Source organism: Heptranchias perlo, chromosome 10 (assembly GCF_035084215.1).
Source record: "Heptranchias perlo isolate sHepPer1 chromosome 10, sHepPer1.hap1, whole genome shotgun sequence".
NCBI classification, from domain to species: Eukaryota; Metazoa; Chordata; class Chondrichthyes; order Hexanchiformes; family Hexanchidae; genus Heptranchias; species Heptranchias perlo.
Genome location: NC_090334.1, coordinates 35688925 through 35703781, shown reverse-complemented (window position 1 = coordinate 35703781; position 14857 = coordinate 35688925). Strand labels below are relative to the sequence as shown.

Sequence of the window (14857 nt, the reverse complement as noted above, 5' to 3'; positions counted from 1 at the left end):
GAATAATGCACCTCCAATAATTTAGCCTCAGCCCAGCCCAAAGCCATCTGATATTGATGTAACTGAGATTTCTGAAGTTTGAAAACAATTTATTCACTCTTTTTAAAAAATCGTTCTTACTAAGACCTACACTATACTTAACGAAAGTATTGTCAGTCTCAGTGCACCTGAAATTTTATGGACTCTGCCAGGTATTTAGAAGGACTAAGTAGCTGGAATGTCCTTCCCTATATGGCGATATCTGTTCTGTGTATTAATGGAAATTGTAAACAATTTTACAACACCAAGTTATAGTCCAGCAATTTTATTTTAAATTCACAAGCTTTCGGAGGCTACCTCCTTCCTCAGGTCATCGTTCACCTGAGGAAGGAGGTAGCCTCCGAAAGCTTGTGAATTTAAAATAAAATTGCTGGACTATAACTTGGTGTTGTAAAATTGTTTACAATTGTCAACCCCAGTCCATCACCGGCATCTCCATATTAATGGAAAGGAAGAGGAGTAGAAGAGGCAAGTGGCTCTGAGAATGAGGCACAATGGCAGAAGCAACAGCAATACAAAATCACTCAAAAGTGAAACGACTTCTGGTAGGGATGTTAACCTCAGAAGGTAATTCTGAATAATTCAGACTTTAACAATGACTTTTTGACACTAGTGTTGGATGCTGTCCAAATTGGCACCATGGCGATGGTGTGAAAATTAATCTTTCATACTGGACATAGCAATGGAGCCATTGTCTTTTCAGTCACAAGTAAAATTGGGAGATAAACCAGAAATAGTTTCCTCACTCATAGGCCTGGTGGTAAAATGTCAGGGATCGAAACTGGATAACTGAGTTCAAACCCAGATTGAACTAAGATGCTGTGAAGCATCAGTGCTTTATTTCACACTCCACACAATGCAAGTTTCCTAATTTTATATTTAAAAAATGTCCACTAAACAGAAATACAGACACATGCAGTAAGTTTTTATTTTCTAAGGGGAATACACCTTTTTTAAAAAAATAGCTTATAAAGTTGTAACACAAATGGGCAACAATTGCTGGCGCTGCATTTGCGCTTGTTTTATGCTGGTTTTTACGTTCCGTAGTAGGCAAATGAACTCCGCGGGAAATTTCAGCATAAGTTTCTGGCTGCGATTAAATTTCAGTCCTATTTTTACGTAAATGCAATCCAGGAAATTCAGGATATTTCAGAGCTACAAATACCATCTTAAGGTCCAACATCAAACAGTAACAGAAAATCGTGTAGAAAGTAGAATGTATGTTATGAGATACTGATAGATCAGTATTTCTTAACATACATTCTCTATACTTTGCAATTTTTAGGAATTTATATTGCAAGATTCAGGTTGCCATAATTAAGTTTAGAAGTGCTGATCCTCGTTTCTAAAGTAAAAGAGCAAATCCTCTATACAAACTAATTTGGTAATTGTAATATTGGATTTTAAGTGGGGCATTTTAGCTGAACGAAAATCTGTGCCAACCAGTTGTTGTTATTTTTACTTGGATGAATGAATATGTTAAATAGAGGAATCGTATAGTTCCTAAGTGCACGTTGTCTTGCCTTGCTTAGTAATGGTTAATATCCTTTTGCATCAACACCAACAGATGTAATTATATTAAATCATACTGCTAATTCAATCTGAAGATACATTTCTGTACATTACAAGCAGGATAAAAACAATCAGATTTGAATTTTATCGTTTTGTAAAAATTGCTTAAGCTGTTATACCAAATCAAACCAGTCTGATAGCCACATTAAAAATCACAAGTATGTCAAATTAACACTCTGATATCTTGAAGTAACATAGCATTCAGCATTCGACCTGAGTTTCATTGGTTGAAAATGTTGCAATTTAGTTTCTACAACGCGTATTAATATCTGATCATCCTTAGATTTCCAAAAACGGACTCATTCCCTGTTGCACCATGAGATTGAATCTACAGAGCAAGGATGGTAAGAGACTAGATAAGAAAGGAGGTGGATTGGCTGTAGATGCTGGGGACACCCGGGAGGCAAAGGAAGTAGACCAATGGTACAGGGTAAGATTTCCAACAAGCTAGTTGGGCTAAAAGTATACAACGCAAAGAGGACACCGATAACTCTAGGGATATGCTATAGATTAAAACGTAAAGGACGGCTTAATCTATGTAGAGATAAATTATATGCAAACAGATAGATCATGCTGATGGTGGACTTGAACTAACCTGATATAAACTGGGAATGTTCAAGCAATCTGGAATCTGAACTGTAACGTAATACTGCTTTCTGACCCTGTGTGTTAGGGATACCATAAGAGGTAATCTTAACCAGGTAACGGCAAGTGACCCTAATAAGATATTGAGAACTGAAATAATGATGCCCCAGGGCAACATTGACCATAAAATGGTAACCAGGAAGCCAAAGGAGCCATTTCAAGCATGTTGCAGTTAGCCATCCACAAATGCATCAGGCAGCTGACCGATGCATTATTTGTTCGGGCAGGTACATATATCACCTTCGCAACTGATGACATCAGTCAGACTGAGAGACCATCGGGGATTGCATCTCTGGCTTCCCACAAGTGCATGGTGCAATAGACTGCCCACACGTGGCCATCTGGGCACCCCCCCAACCAATCAGGAGCCTTTGTAAACTGCAAGAGTTTCCACACCATCAATGTTCAGCTCATCTGCAACCACAAGAAGAGGTTCATGCAGGTGTGTGCCTGATACCCAGGGAGCTGCCAAGATGCCTTCATGTTAAGTGTAAAAGGAGAGTCCGAGAGGTGGGCGCTGTGTAAAAGGAGAGTCTGAGAGGTGGGTGCTGTGTAAAAGGAGAGTCCAAGAGCGGGAGGAGAGTCCGAGAGGTGAGCGCAGTGTAAAAGGAGAGTCCGAGAGGTGAGCGCAGTGTAAAAGGAGAGTCCGAGAGGTGAGCGCAGTGTAAAAGGAGATTCCAAGAGGTGCGCGCAGTGTAAAAGGAGAGTTCTGAGAGGTGAACGCAGTGTAAATCTAAGGCAAGTCATGGCAGCAGAGCTCGCACCGGTGATATGCTCCTCCTGCACTATGTGGGAAGTCGTGGACATGATAGGTGTCCCTGGCGACCATGTGTGCAGGAAGTGTGTCCAGCTGCAGCTACTGACTAACCGCATTTCGGAGCTGGAGCTGCGGGTGGATTCACTGTGGAGCATCCGTGATGCTGAGATTATCGTGGATAGCACGTTCAGTGAGGTGGTCACACCGTAGGTAAAGATTACGCAGCCAGAAAGGAAATGGGTGACCGCCAGGGAGAGTAAAAGGACTAGGCAGGAAGAGCAGGAGTCCCCTGGGGCCATCTCCCTCTCAAACAGATATACTGCTTTGGATACTGTTGGGGGAGATGACTCATCGGGAAAGCAGCAAGTGCCAAGTTCATGGCACCACGGGTGGCTCTGCTGCACAGGAGGGGAGGAATAAGAACCTGAGCAGGGAGACAGAGGAGGGGGAAACAAGGATAGAAACAAAAGACAGAAAGGGAAGAAGCAATAGTGGAAGGCAGAGAAAACAGGGCTACATTGATAGGTGATTCAATTGTAAGGGGAACAGATAGATGTTTCTGCGGCCGCAAACGTGACTCCAGGATGGTATGTTGCCTCCCTGGTGCTAGGGTCAAGGATGTCACGGAGCGGCTGCAGGGCATTCTGGAGGGGGAGGGTGAACAGCCAGTTGTCATGGTCCAGATCGGTACCAACGACATAGGTTTAAAAAAAAGGGATGAGGTCCTGCAAGGTGAATTTAAGGAGTTGGGAGATAAATTAAAAAGCAGGACCTCAAAGGTAGTGATCTCAGGATTACTACCAGTGCCACGTGCTAGTGAGTATAGGAACAGGAAAATAGACCAGATGAATGCGTGGCTGCAGGGATGGTGTAGGAGGGAGGGATTTAGATCCCTGGGACATTGGGACCGGTTCTGGGGAAGGTGGTACCTGTACAAGCGGGACGGGTTACACCCGAGCAGGACCAGGACCGATGTCCTCGCGGGGGTGTTTGCTAGTGCTGTTGGGGAAGGTTTAAACTGGAATGGCAGGGGGATGGGAACCTGAGCAGGGAGACAGAGGAGGGGGAAACGAGGATAGAAACAAAAGACAGAAAGGGAAGAAGCAATAGTGGAAGGCAGAGAAAACAAGGGCGAAAAACAAATAGGGCCATAATGCAAAATAAAACTAAGATGACTAGCAATCTTAAAAAGACAAGTCTAAAGGCATTGTGTCTTAATGTGCGCAGCATTCGCAATAAGCTAGATGAATTAACAGCGCAAATAGATATTAATGGTTATGATATAATTGCGATTACGGAGACATGGCTGCAGGGTGACCAAGGATGGGAACTGAACATCCGGGGTATTCAATATTTAGGAAGGACAGGCAAAAAGGGAAAGGATGTGGGGAAGCGTTATTAGTAAAGGAGGAAATAAATGCAATAGTGAGGAAGGATATTTGCTCGGAAAATCACGATGTGGAATCTGTATGGGTGGAGCTAAGAAACACCAAGGGGCAGAAAACGTTGGTGGGGGTTGTCTATAGGCCCCCAAACAGTAGTGGAGATGTAGGGGAGGGCATTAAACAGGAAATTAGAGACGCATGCAAGAAGGGTACAACTATAATCATGGGTGACTTTAATCTACATATAGATTGGTCAAACCAAATTAGCAATTATACTGTGGGGGAGGAAATCCTGGAGAGTTTACATTATGGTTTTCTAGACCAATACGTTGAGGAACCAACTAGAGAACAGGCAATCCTAGACTGGGTATTGGGCAATGAGAAAGGATTAATGAACAATCTTGTTATGCGGGGTCCCTTAGGGAAGAGTGACCATGACATGATAGAATTCCTCATTAAGATGGAGAGTGAAGTAGTTGAATCCAAAACTAGAGTCCTGAATCTAAATAAAGGAAATTACGAAAGTATGAGGTGCGAGTTGGCTATGATAGATTGGGGAACTTTACTAAAAGGGATGACGGTGGATAGGCAATGGCTAATATTTAAAGAACGTGTGCAGGAATTACAACAATTATTCATTCCTGTATGGTGCAAAAATAAAACAGGAAAGGTGGCTCAACCGTGGCTTATACATGAAATTAGGGATAGTATTAGATCCAAAGAGGAGACATATAAAATTGCCAGAAAAAGCGGCAAGCCTGAGGATTGGGAGCAGTTCAGAATTCAGCAAAGGAGGACAAAGAGATTGATTAAGAAAGGAAAAATAGAGTATGAGAGTAAACTAGCAGGGAACATAAAAACTGACTGACTGTAAAAGCTTCTATAAATATGTCAAGAGAAAAAGATTAGTGAAGACAAATGTAGGTCCCCTTACAGTCAGAAATGGGGGAAATTATAATGGGGAACAAAGAAATGGCAGAACAATTAAACACATACTTTGCTTCTGTCTTCACAAAGGACGACACAAATAACGTCCCAGAAATGTTAGGGAACCAAGGGTCTAGTGAGAGGGAGGAACTGAAGGAAACCAGTATTAGTAAAACAAAATAGTGCTAGGAAAATTAATGGGGCTAAAGACTGACAAATCCCCAGGGCCTGATAATCTACATCCCAGAGTACTAAAGGAAGTGGCCCTGGGAATAGTGGATGCATTGGTGATCATCTTCCAAAATTCTATAGACTCTGGAACAGTTCCTACAGATTGGAGGGTGGCAAATGTAACCCCACTATTTAAAAAAGGAGAGAGAGAAAAAAACAGGGAATTACAGACCAGTTAGGCTAACATTAGTCATGGGGAAAATGCTAGAGGCTATTGTAAAAGATGTGATAACAGAACACTTGGAGGGCATTAACTGGATTGGACAAAGTCAGCATGGGTTTATGAAAGGGAAATCATGCTTAACAAATCTACTGGAGTTTTTTGAGGATGTAACTAGTAGAATAGATAGGGGAGAACCAGTGGATGTGGCGCATTTGGATTTTCAGAAGGCTTTTGATAAGGTCCCACACAAGAGGTTAGTGTGCAAAATTAAAGCACATGGGATTGGGGGGAATATACTGACATGGATTGAGAATTGGTTGACAGACAGGAAACAGAGAGTAGGAATAAACGGGTCTTTTTCCAGGTGGCAGGCAGTGACTAGTGGGGTGCCGCAGGGATCAGTGCTTGGGCCCCAGCTATTCACAATATATATCAATGATTTGGATGAGGGAACTAAATGTAACATTTCCAAGTTTGCAGATGACACAAAGCTGGGGTGGAATGTGAGCTGTGAGGAGGATGCAAAGAGGCTCCAATGAAATTTAGACAAGTTGGGTGAGTGGGCAAGAACATGGCAGATGCAGTATAACGTGGATAAATGTGAGTTTATCCACTTTGGTTGTAAAAACAGAAAGGCAGATTATTACCTGAATGGTGATAGATTGGGAAAAGGGGAGGTGCAACGAGACCTGGGTGTCCTTGTACACCAGTCGCTGAAAGCGAGCATTGAGGTGCAGCAAGCAGTTAGGAAGGCGAATGGTATGTTAGCCTTCATTGCAAGAGGATTTGAGTACAGGAGCAGGGATGTCTTATTGCAGTTATACAGGGCCTTGGTGAGACCACACCTGGAGTAATGTGTGCAGTTTTGGTCTCCTTATCTGAGGAAGGATGTCCTTGCCATGGAGGGAGTGCAACAAAGGTTTACCAGACTGATTCCTGGGATGGCAGGACTGACGTATGAGGAGAGATTGGGTGGACTAGGCCTATATTCACTAGAGTTTAGAAGAATGAGAGGTGATCTCATCGAATCATATAAAATTCTAACGGGACTAGACAGACTAGATGCAGGGAGGATGTTCCCGATGGCTGGGGAGTCCAGAACCAGTGGTCACAGTCTCAGGATACGGGGTATGCCATTTAGAACTGAGATGACAAATTTCTTCACTCAGAGAATTTCACAGGTTCACCACCCTCTATCACAGAAGGCAGTGGAGGCCAAGTCATTAGATATATTCAAGAAGGAGATAGATATATTTCTTAATGCTAAAGGGATCAAGGGATATGGGGAAAAAGCGGGAACAGGGTAGTGAGTTAGACGATCAGCCATGATCATTTTGCATGGCGGAGCAGGCCCAATGGGCCGAATGGCCTACTCTTGTTCCTATTTTCTATGTGAAGACAGTTGAATATTTTGCCATGGGACCAATTTTAAAGGATAGCTGCTCAGAGACAGGGGATACCCCCTTCCACCATGGCTCATGACACCTCTTCGGAACCCTACTACTGCACAGCAGGAGAGGTATAACAGCAGCCAAATTACTACGAGATGTGGCATAGAGCAGGTGATTGGAATGCTCATGTTGAGGTTTAGGTGCCTTGACAGGTCTGGAGGCTCTCTGCAATATTCGCCAGCCAGTGTTTCAAGAATAATTGTGGCATGCTGTCTCCTGCACTACGTCATTCAGCGAAGAGGACTGGAGGTGCAGAAGGAACAGGGTATTCATGACTCATCGTCTGACGAAGAAGAGAATGGTGAGGAGAAAGACGGAGGATGTACGACATGCGGATCATCTTGCAGTCCATGATGCAAAGGATGCTATCGTAGCTCGTCACTTTAGTTAGACTCATGTCACTTTAACCACTGTAACGCAACCATACCCCCTTGCACAAACAGTCCTACAACCCTTACTCCATTGCATTTACATCCTCCAAGTTGTCACTGTGAAAATGTAGCTCCGACTTCCACACCTATGATATAAATGGACACTGAAATTGCCTTCAAATCGTGGGGAACACCGTGCTAGCTTAAGTGTCAAAGATTAGAATCATTGCATGGTTACAGCACAGAAGGAGGCCATTCAGCCCATCGAGCCCCTGCTGGCTCTCAGCAAGAGCAATCCAGCTAGTTCCACTGCCTCGCCCTTTCCCTGTAGCCTTGCAAATTTTTTTCTTTCAAGTACTTGTCCAATTCCCTTTTGAAAACCACGATTGAATCTGCCCTCCACCACCCTTTTTTGCAGTGCCTTTCGGATCATAACCACTCGCTGCGTAAAAAGTTTTTCCTCATGTCGCCTTTGGTTCTTCAATCTCCTTAAATCTGTGTCCTCTGGTTCTCGACCCTTCCACCAATGGAAACAGTTTCTCTCCATCTACTCTGTCTAGACCCCTCGTGATTTTGAACACCTCTATCAAATCTCCTCTCAACCTTTTCTGCTCTGAAGAGAACAACCCTGGCTTCTCCAGTCTATCCACGTAACTGAAGCCATTCATCCCTGGAATCATTCTAATAAATCTTTTTTGCATCCTCTCCAAGGCCATCACATCCTTCCTAATGTGCTCCAATAATTAAATCATAAAAAAACAAAACCTTGAAACTCCCATATGCCAACCCTCAGTGATCTATCTAGCCTTTCTCTTCCAACCTCTACCACTACTAGAGGTGCTACCCCAGTGGCTTGAGCAGAGTTGGTGGCAGGCTGCTGTGTACTTCCCTTGGACCCCTTAATTGCTCGCGGCCGATTACTTCTGGGTGCTGGAGCCCCTGAGAGTTCTGTTACTGACTGCACCTCCTGCATTTCTGCAGGGGCAGTTTGGGCCAGCTGGAGTTGAGGCACCATGTCAGGTATTGGTTGAGGGGGTGGCAATGGATGAAATGTACAGATATCCTGAGAGAGGTCCTATGAGTGGTTCTCAAGAATGTGTGCTTCCTCTGAATGTAGTGCATCTGGTGAATGTGAGAATCGGACAGATGTCGAAGGAGTGGAGATGGCATTCTTTGAGGAAAGTGGCTATGGTGCCAATTCATGAGGGATAATGAGTGGGTGCAGGCCGATCAACTCAGATGAAATGAGGTGAGGATTGGAGTTATTGGCAGTAGCGAATGGAGAAAGTGGGAGGTGAGTATGTGAAGGGAGTCAGGATGAGAGGTGGTGCATTGAACCATTCTGATTGGTGCTGAGGAAAATGATGAAGGGGCAAGGAGTGCTGTGAATAGTGTAGGATGGACAAAAATTAGCAGGAGGAGGTGCATTGCAGCAGATGGGTAAAGAGGGACATGTGCTGACCTTTCCTGACCGAGTCAGGTCATTAAAACCTTTTTTGACACTGGAGCAAGGACCTTTGCGAGACGCTCCTGCTACTCACTTCTTCTGCCACCTCTACCCAGGCCACCTTCGTAGTGGCAGCTGGTTTCTTCTTCCCACTTGTGGGGAATAAAACGTCCTTCCTTGCCATCACAGCACCCAGCAGGAACTCTAGGGAACCATCACTGAAGCGTGGGCCATCTTCCCTCTCTTTGCAGCCGTATTACCAATCTTGTTCCTCACTTCTTTCTTTCAAATAATACCAACACTCACCTCCCGTCAAGAGTTGGACCGGGGACTTTAAATGGTTGCCAGGAAATTGCGTCATGCGGGTGGGCGTCACACCTGCAGATGTGTGATGCTGACACAAAACCCGGAAGTATTAATCAAATGATGCTTGGCCATTAAGATTGGCCAGGCTTCCACATTGCACGATGTTGTGGGCTCGCTGCTCGCGACCGCCACTGCACACTCCGTTCCTGTCTCCGAGTTAATATCGGGGCCAATATTTCAGTGAACGAGAGGATAACTGTTCCATAGATTGACCAAAGGAGATGGTGGAAACATAGGAACAAGATTAGGCCATTTAGCCCCTCGAGCCTGTTCCACCATTCAATGAGATCATGGTTGACCTGTGACCTAACTCTATATATCCAACTTAGCCCTATATCCCTTAATATCTTCAGTTAACAAAAATCTGTCAATCTCAGATTTAAAATTAACAATTGAGCTAGCCATTTGTGGGAGAGAGTTCCAAACTTCTTTCACCCTTTATGTGTAGAAGTGATTTCTAACTTCACTCCTGAAAGCCCTGGTTCTAATATTTAGGTTATGTCCCCTAGTCCTGGACTCCCCAACCTGCGGAAATAATTTCTCTCTATCTACCCTATCAGTTCCCCTTCATACCTTGAAAAATTCGATCTAATCACCCCTTAATCTTTTAAATTCCAGGAAATATAACCCTAGTTTGTGTAAACTCGCCTGGTAATTTAATCCTTGGAGTCCAGGTATCATTCTAGTAAATCTATCGTTGTATCATGCAACCACCAGGATAGTAGAAGCCGAACTAGATGGACCGTGGTCTTTTTTCCGTCTAGCAATTCCTATGTTCTTAAACCAATACCCACATATACAGCTTTTAAAAGGGATACCACTGATTACACCATTCCAGCCCAAAACTATCCATTAACTACCTCTCTGTTTTCTGTCTTATCCATACTGCCACATTCCCTTCAATACAATGTGCCTTAATTTTATCAACAAACCTCTTATGAGATACCTTATCAAATGCCTTTTGAAAATCCATATACACAACATCCATATCCACTGCATTTCCTTTATCAGTTTACTCTACTTGTCAGGCAGGATGTGCCTTTTGCAAATCCATATTGGCTTCCTTAAGTAACCCACTTCTTTCTAGATGAATGTTTATTTTATTTCGTACTATGGCCTCTAGAAGCTTACTCCGTACCAATGTTGGACTGACTGGTCTATAGTTGCGTGGTTTATCCATTTCGCACTTTTTTGAACAGAGGTTTTACACTGGCAATCTGTAAGTCCTCTGGCACATCTATATAAGGATGTTTGAAACTCTTATTTATTCTGCTACTTCTTCTCTTACCTCTGTCAGCATTCTAAGATGGATGCCATCAGGGTCCAGTGCCTTTACCACTTTGAGTGTCACCATTTTTTTTTAGTACTACTTCCTTATCTATAGTCATCCTATCTAATTGTTCTACCTCCTCTTGTACCTTTTCATTCCCACTACTGTGCTCTTCTGTGAAAACCTACAAGTCAGAAGTGTGATGGAATACACTCCCCTTGCCTGGATGGGTGCAGCTGCAACAACACTCAAGAAGCGCGATACCATCTAGGACAAAGCAGTCCACATGATCGGCAACCCATCCCCCACATTAAACATCCACGCCCTCCACCACCGACGCATGGTGGCTGTAAAATGTACTACCTACAGGATGCACTGCGGCAACTTGCTAAGGCTTCAACAGCACCTCCCAAAACTACCACCTAGAAGGACAAGGGGAAAAGACACATAGGCACACTTTCACTTCCAAGTCACGCATCCTGCCGTTCCTTCATTGTCGCTGGATCAAAATCCTGGATCTCCCTACCGAACAGCACTTTGGGAGTACATTCACCATATGGACTGCAGCGGTTGAAAAAGGTGGTACACCACCACCTCTCAAGGGCACTGTGACAGCCAATAAATGCTGGCCTTGGTAGCGGCAGCAATATCCCAAGAATGAATTTGTTAAAAACAAGCTAAAGTACATTATGATCGATGCCATTCCTTCGACCTCCGTTTGAACATTGCCCTTTTCTTTTCAATCAGTTCACCCTTTAACTATTTTACTTTTAATGTAGAACAGTTACAGCACTGAAGGAGGCCATTCGGCCCATCGAGCCCGTGCCGGCTATTTGTAAATGCAATCCAGTTAATCTCATCCCCCACGCTCTTTTCCCCCATAGCCCTGCAAATTTTTTCCCTTCAAGTATTTATCCAATTCCTTTTTGAAAGCCATGATTGAATCTGCTTCCACCACTCTTTCAGGCAGCTCATTCCAGATCATAACTACTCGCTGGGTAAAAAAGTTTTCCTCATGTTGCCTTAGATATAAGGTGATTGGCAAAAGAACCTATGTCCTCTGGCTCTTGACTCTTCCGCCAATGAGAACAGTTTCTCTTTATTTACTTTATCTAAATCCTTCATGGTTTTGAACACTTCTATCAAATCTCCTCTTAACCTTCTCTGCTCTAAGGAGAACAACTCCAGTTTCTCCAGTCTATTCATGTAATTGAAGTCCCTCATCCCTGGAACCATTCTAGTAAATCTTTTCTGCTCTCTCTAAGGTGTTCACATCCTTCCTAAACTGTGGTGTCCAGAATTGGACACTACTCCAGCTGTAGCCGAACCAGTGTTTTATAAAGGTTCAACATAACTTCCTTGCTTTTGTACTCTATGCCTCTAATTATAAAGCAATTTGTGCTTCCAGCTCACCAATTTTTTCAACAATATTTTGTACATTTATGTACATACAACTCAAACTTCCCTCTGTGTGTTCCAGTCACTGGGGCACAAGGGAAGCATCCAAGGCCTGTGAATGGTGCACATATGATGCAAATCTGTATCCTTGCGTCTAGCGGATGCATTAAATGTCTATGGTGGGTTAAAATTATCAAACCCAAATGATGTACGTTTACATTCCTCATCAAAATGCCATGTGATAATGCACATTTCCTTGTGGTAATAGCTTGTAAATATTGTATTACTGTTCAGCTTGCTTTCAAAGCCCGTGCCTGTTCTTTAAAGGGATTATGATTACAAAAAACAGCATATTTTGTATGTCAGCACTTCTGATTATCATATGCTTACAGACCTGTGCCAACAGATTATTGCCACATGGTGAGGGATTTAACTTTATAACTTACACTTACATAATTCCTATAAAGACTGCATTCTGCTTTTGTAAAGAAATAAGATTGCTTATTTTCTTTGAGAACTACTTCATGTCAAGTTCTGTAAGAAGAATTCAAATGGTTTTCTTTGATTGGTTTGTTTAATTAACTCCTTGTGAATTGGAGGAGGCTAATTTCAGTGAGTTAAAAAGGGATCTTGCCCTGGTGGATTGGAATCAAAAATTGTTGTGCAAAACAGTAATTGAACAATGGGAGACCTTCAAGGAGGTGATAATTCGGGTACAGAGTAGACACATTCCCACGAGGGGGAAAGGAAGAGCATCCAAAGCTCGAGCTTCCTGGATGACTAAAGATATAGAAATTAAAATGAAACAGAAAAAGGAGGCTTATGATGAATGTAAGATTCATAATATAGTAGATAACCAAGCTGAATACTGAAAGTACAGAGGAGATCTTAAAAAAAGGAAGTAACAGGGGCAAAGAGAGAGCATGAGAATAGATTAGTGGTTAACATAAAAGAGAACCCAAAAGTCTTTTATAAACATAAATAGTAAAAGGGTAGTCAAAGGAAGGGTGGGGCCGATCAGGAACAAAAAAAGAGATCTTCTTGTGGAGACAGAGAGCATGGCTGAGGTACGAAATGAATACTTCTCATCAGTTTTCACTAGAGAAGAGGATGCTAAAAATGTAGCAGTGAAGGAGGATATTGGAGACGATAAAAATAGACAAAGAGGAGGTACTTAAAAGGCAGCCCTCAAATTAGTAAAGTCACCTTGTCCAGATGGGATTCATCCAAGGTTACTGAGGGAAGTAAGGGTGGAAATTGCGGTGGCTCTGGCCACAATCTTCCAATCCTCTTTAGAGATGGGAGTGGTGCCATAGACTGGAGGATTGCAAATGTTACACCCCTATTCAAAAAAGGGGAGAGGGATAATCCCGGCAATTACAGGCCAGTCAGCCTAATATCGGTGGTGGGAAAACTTTTAGACATAATCCGGAACAAAATTAATTGGCACTTGGAAAAGTATGGGCTAATAAATGAAAGTCACCATGGATTTGTTAAAAGAATATCATGTATGGCTAACTAGATTGAGTTCTTTGATGAAGTACTGGAGAGGGTTGATGAGGGTAGTGTGGTTGATGTGTGCATTTGATAAAGTACCAAATAATAGACTTGTTAGCAAAATTAAAGCCCATGGGATCAAAGGGACAGTGGCTGTGTGGATACAAAATTGACGAAGGGACAGAAAGCAGAGAGTAATGGTGAACAGTTGTTTTTCAGACTGCAGGAAAGTATACAGTGCTGTTCTCCAGGGGTCGGTATTAGGACCAGCTCTTTTTGATTAATGACCTGGACTTGGGTATACAAGATATAATTTCAAAGTTTGTGGATGACACGAAACTCGGAAATGTAGTAAACAATGTGGAGGATAGTAACAGACTTCAGAAGGACATAGACAGTCTGATGAAATGGGCAGACATGCGGCAGATGAAATTTAAGCAGAGAAGTGCGAAGTGATACATTTTTGTAAGAAGACTAAGGAGAGGTGCAATATAAACCAAACGGTACCATTTTAAAGGGAGTGCAGGAATAGAGAGACTGGAGGGTGTATGGACACACATCTTTGAAGGTGGCAGGACAAGTTGAGAAGGCTGTTGAAAAGGTATACAGGATCTTTGGCTTTATAAATTGAGACATAGAGTACAAAAGCAAGAAAGTTATACGAAATCCTCATAAAAAACGGGTTAGGCTTCAGCTGGAGTATTGTGTTCAATTTAGGAAGGATTTCAAGACCTTAGGGAGGATGGAGAAGAGATTTACTAGAATGGTACCAGGGATGAGGGACTTCAGTTATGTGGAGAGACTCGGGTTGTTCTCCTTGGAGCAGAGAAGGTTAAGGGGATGTTTGATGGAGGTGTTCAAAATCATGAAGGATTTTGACAGAGTCCTGTTTACAAAAAGCAGGACAAATCCAATCCAGCCAATTACCACCCCATCAGTCTACTCTCAATCATCAGCAAAGTGATGGAAAGTGTCGTTGACAGTGCTATCAAGCAACACTTACCAATATCCTGCTCACCGATGCTCAGTTTGATTTCCGCCAGGACCACTCAGCTCCAGACCTCATTACAGCCTTGGTCCAAACATGGACAAAAGAGCTGAATTCCAGAGGTGAGGTAAGAGTGACTGCCCTTTACATCAAGGCAGCATTTGACAGAGTGTGGCACCAAGGAGCCCGAGTAAAATTGAAGTCAATGGGAATCAGGGAAAACTCTCCAGTGGCTGGAGTCGTACCTAGCACAAAGGAAGGTGGTAGTGGTTGTTGGAGGCCAATCATCTCAGCCCCAGGACATTGCTGCAGGAGTTCCTCAGGGCAGTGTCCAAGGCCCAACCATCTTC

The 14857-nt window shown here is 43.1% G+C and overlaps 1 protein-coding gene across 12 annotated transcripts in view; it reads left to right on the top strand.

Moving 5' to 3' along the window:
- mipol1 (mirror-image polydactyly 1) overlaps positions 1–14857 on the top strand; it is a 288620-nt gene that overhangs the window by 86133 nt on the left and 187630 nt on the right. For 10 of the 12 annotated variants that reach the window (XM_067991462.1, XM_067991458.1, XM_067991457.1 and 7 more), the window contains one exon: positions 1895–1955. The exons of the other annotated variants lie outside the window; for them this stretch is intronic. In XM_067991462.1, coding sequence (XP_067847563.1) covers positions 1928–1955 — 28 coding nt within the window. In that variant the 5' untranslated portion in view covers positions 1895–1927. The remainder of the gene's footprint in view (positions 1–1894; positions 1956–14857) is intronic. 12 annotated transcript variants of the gene reach the window in all.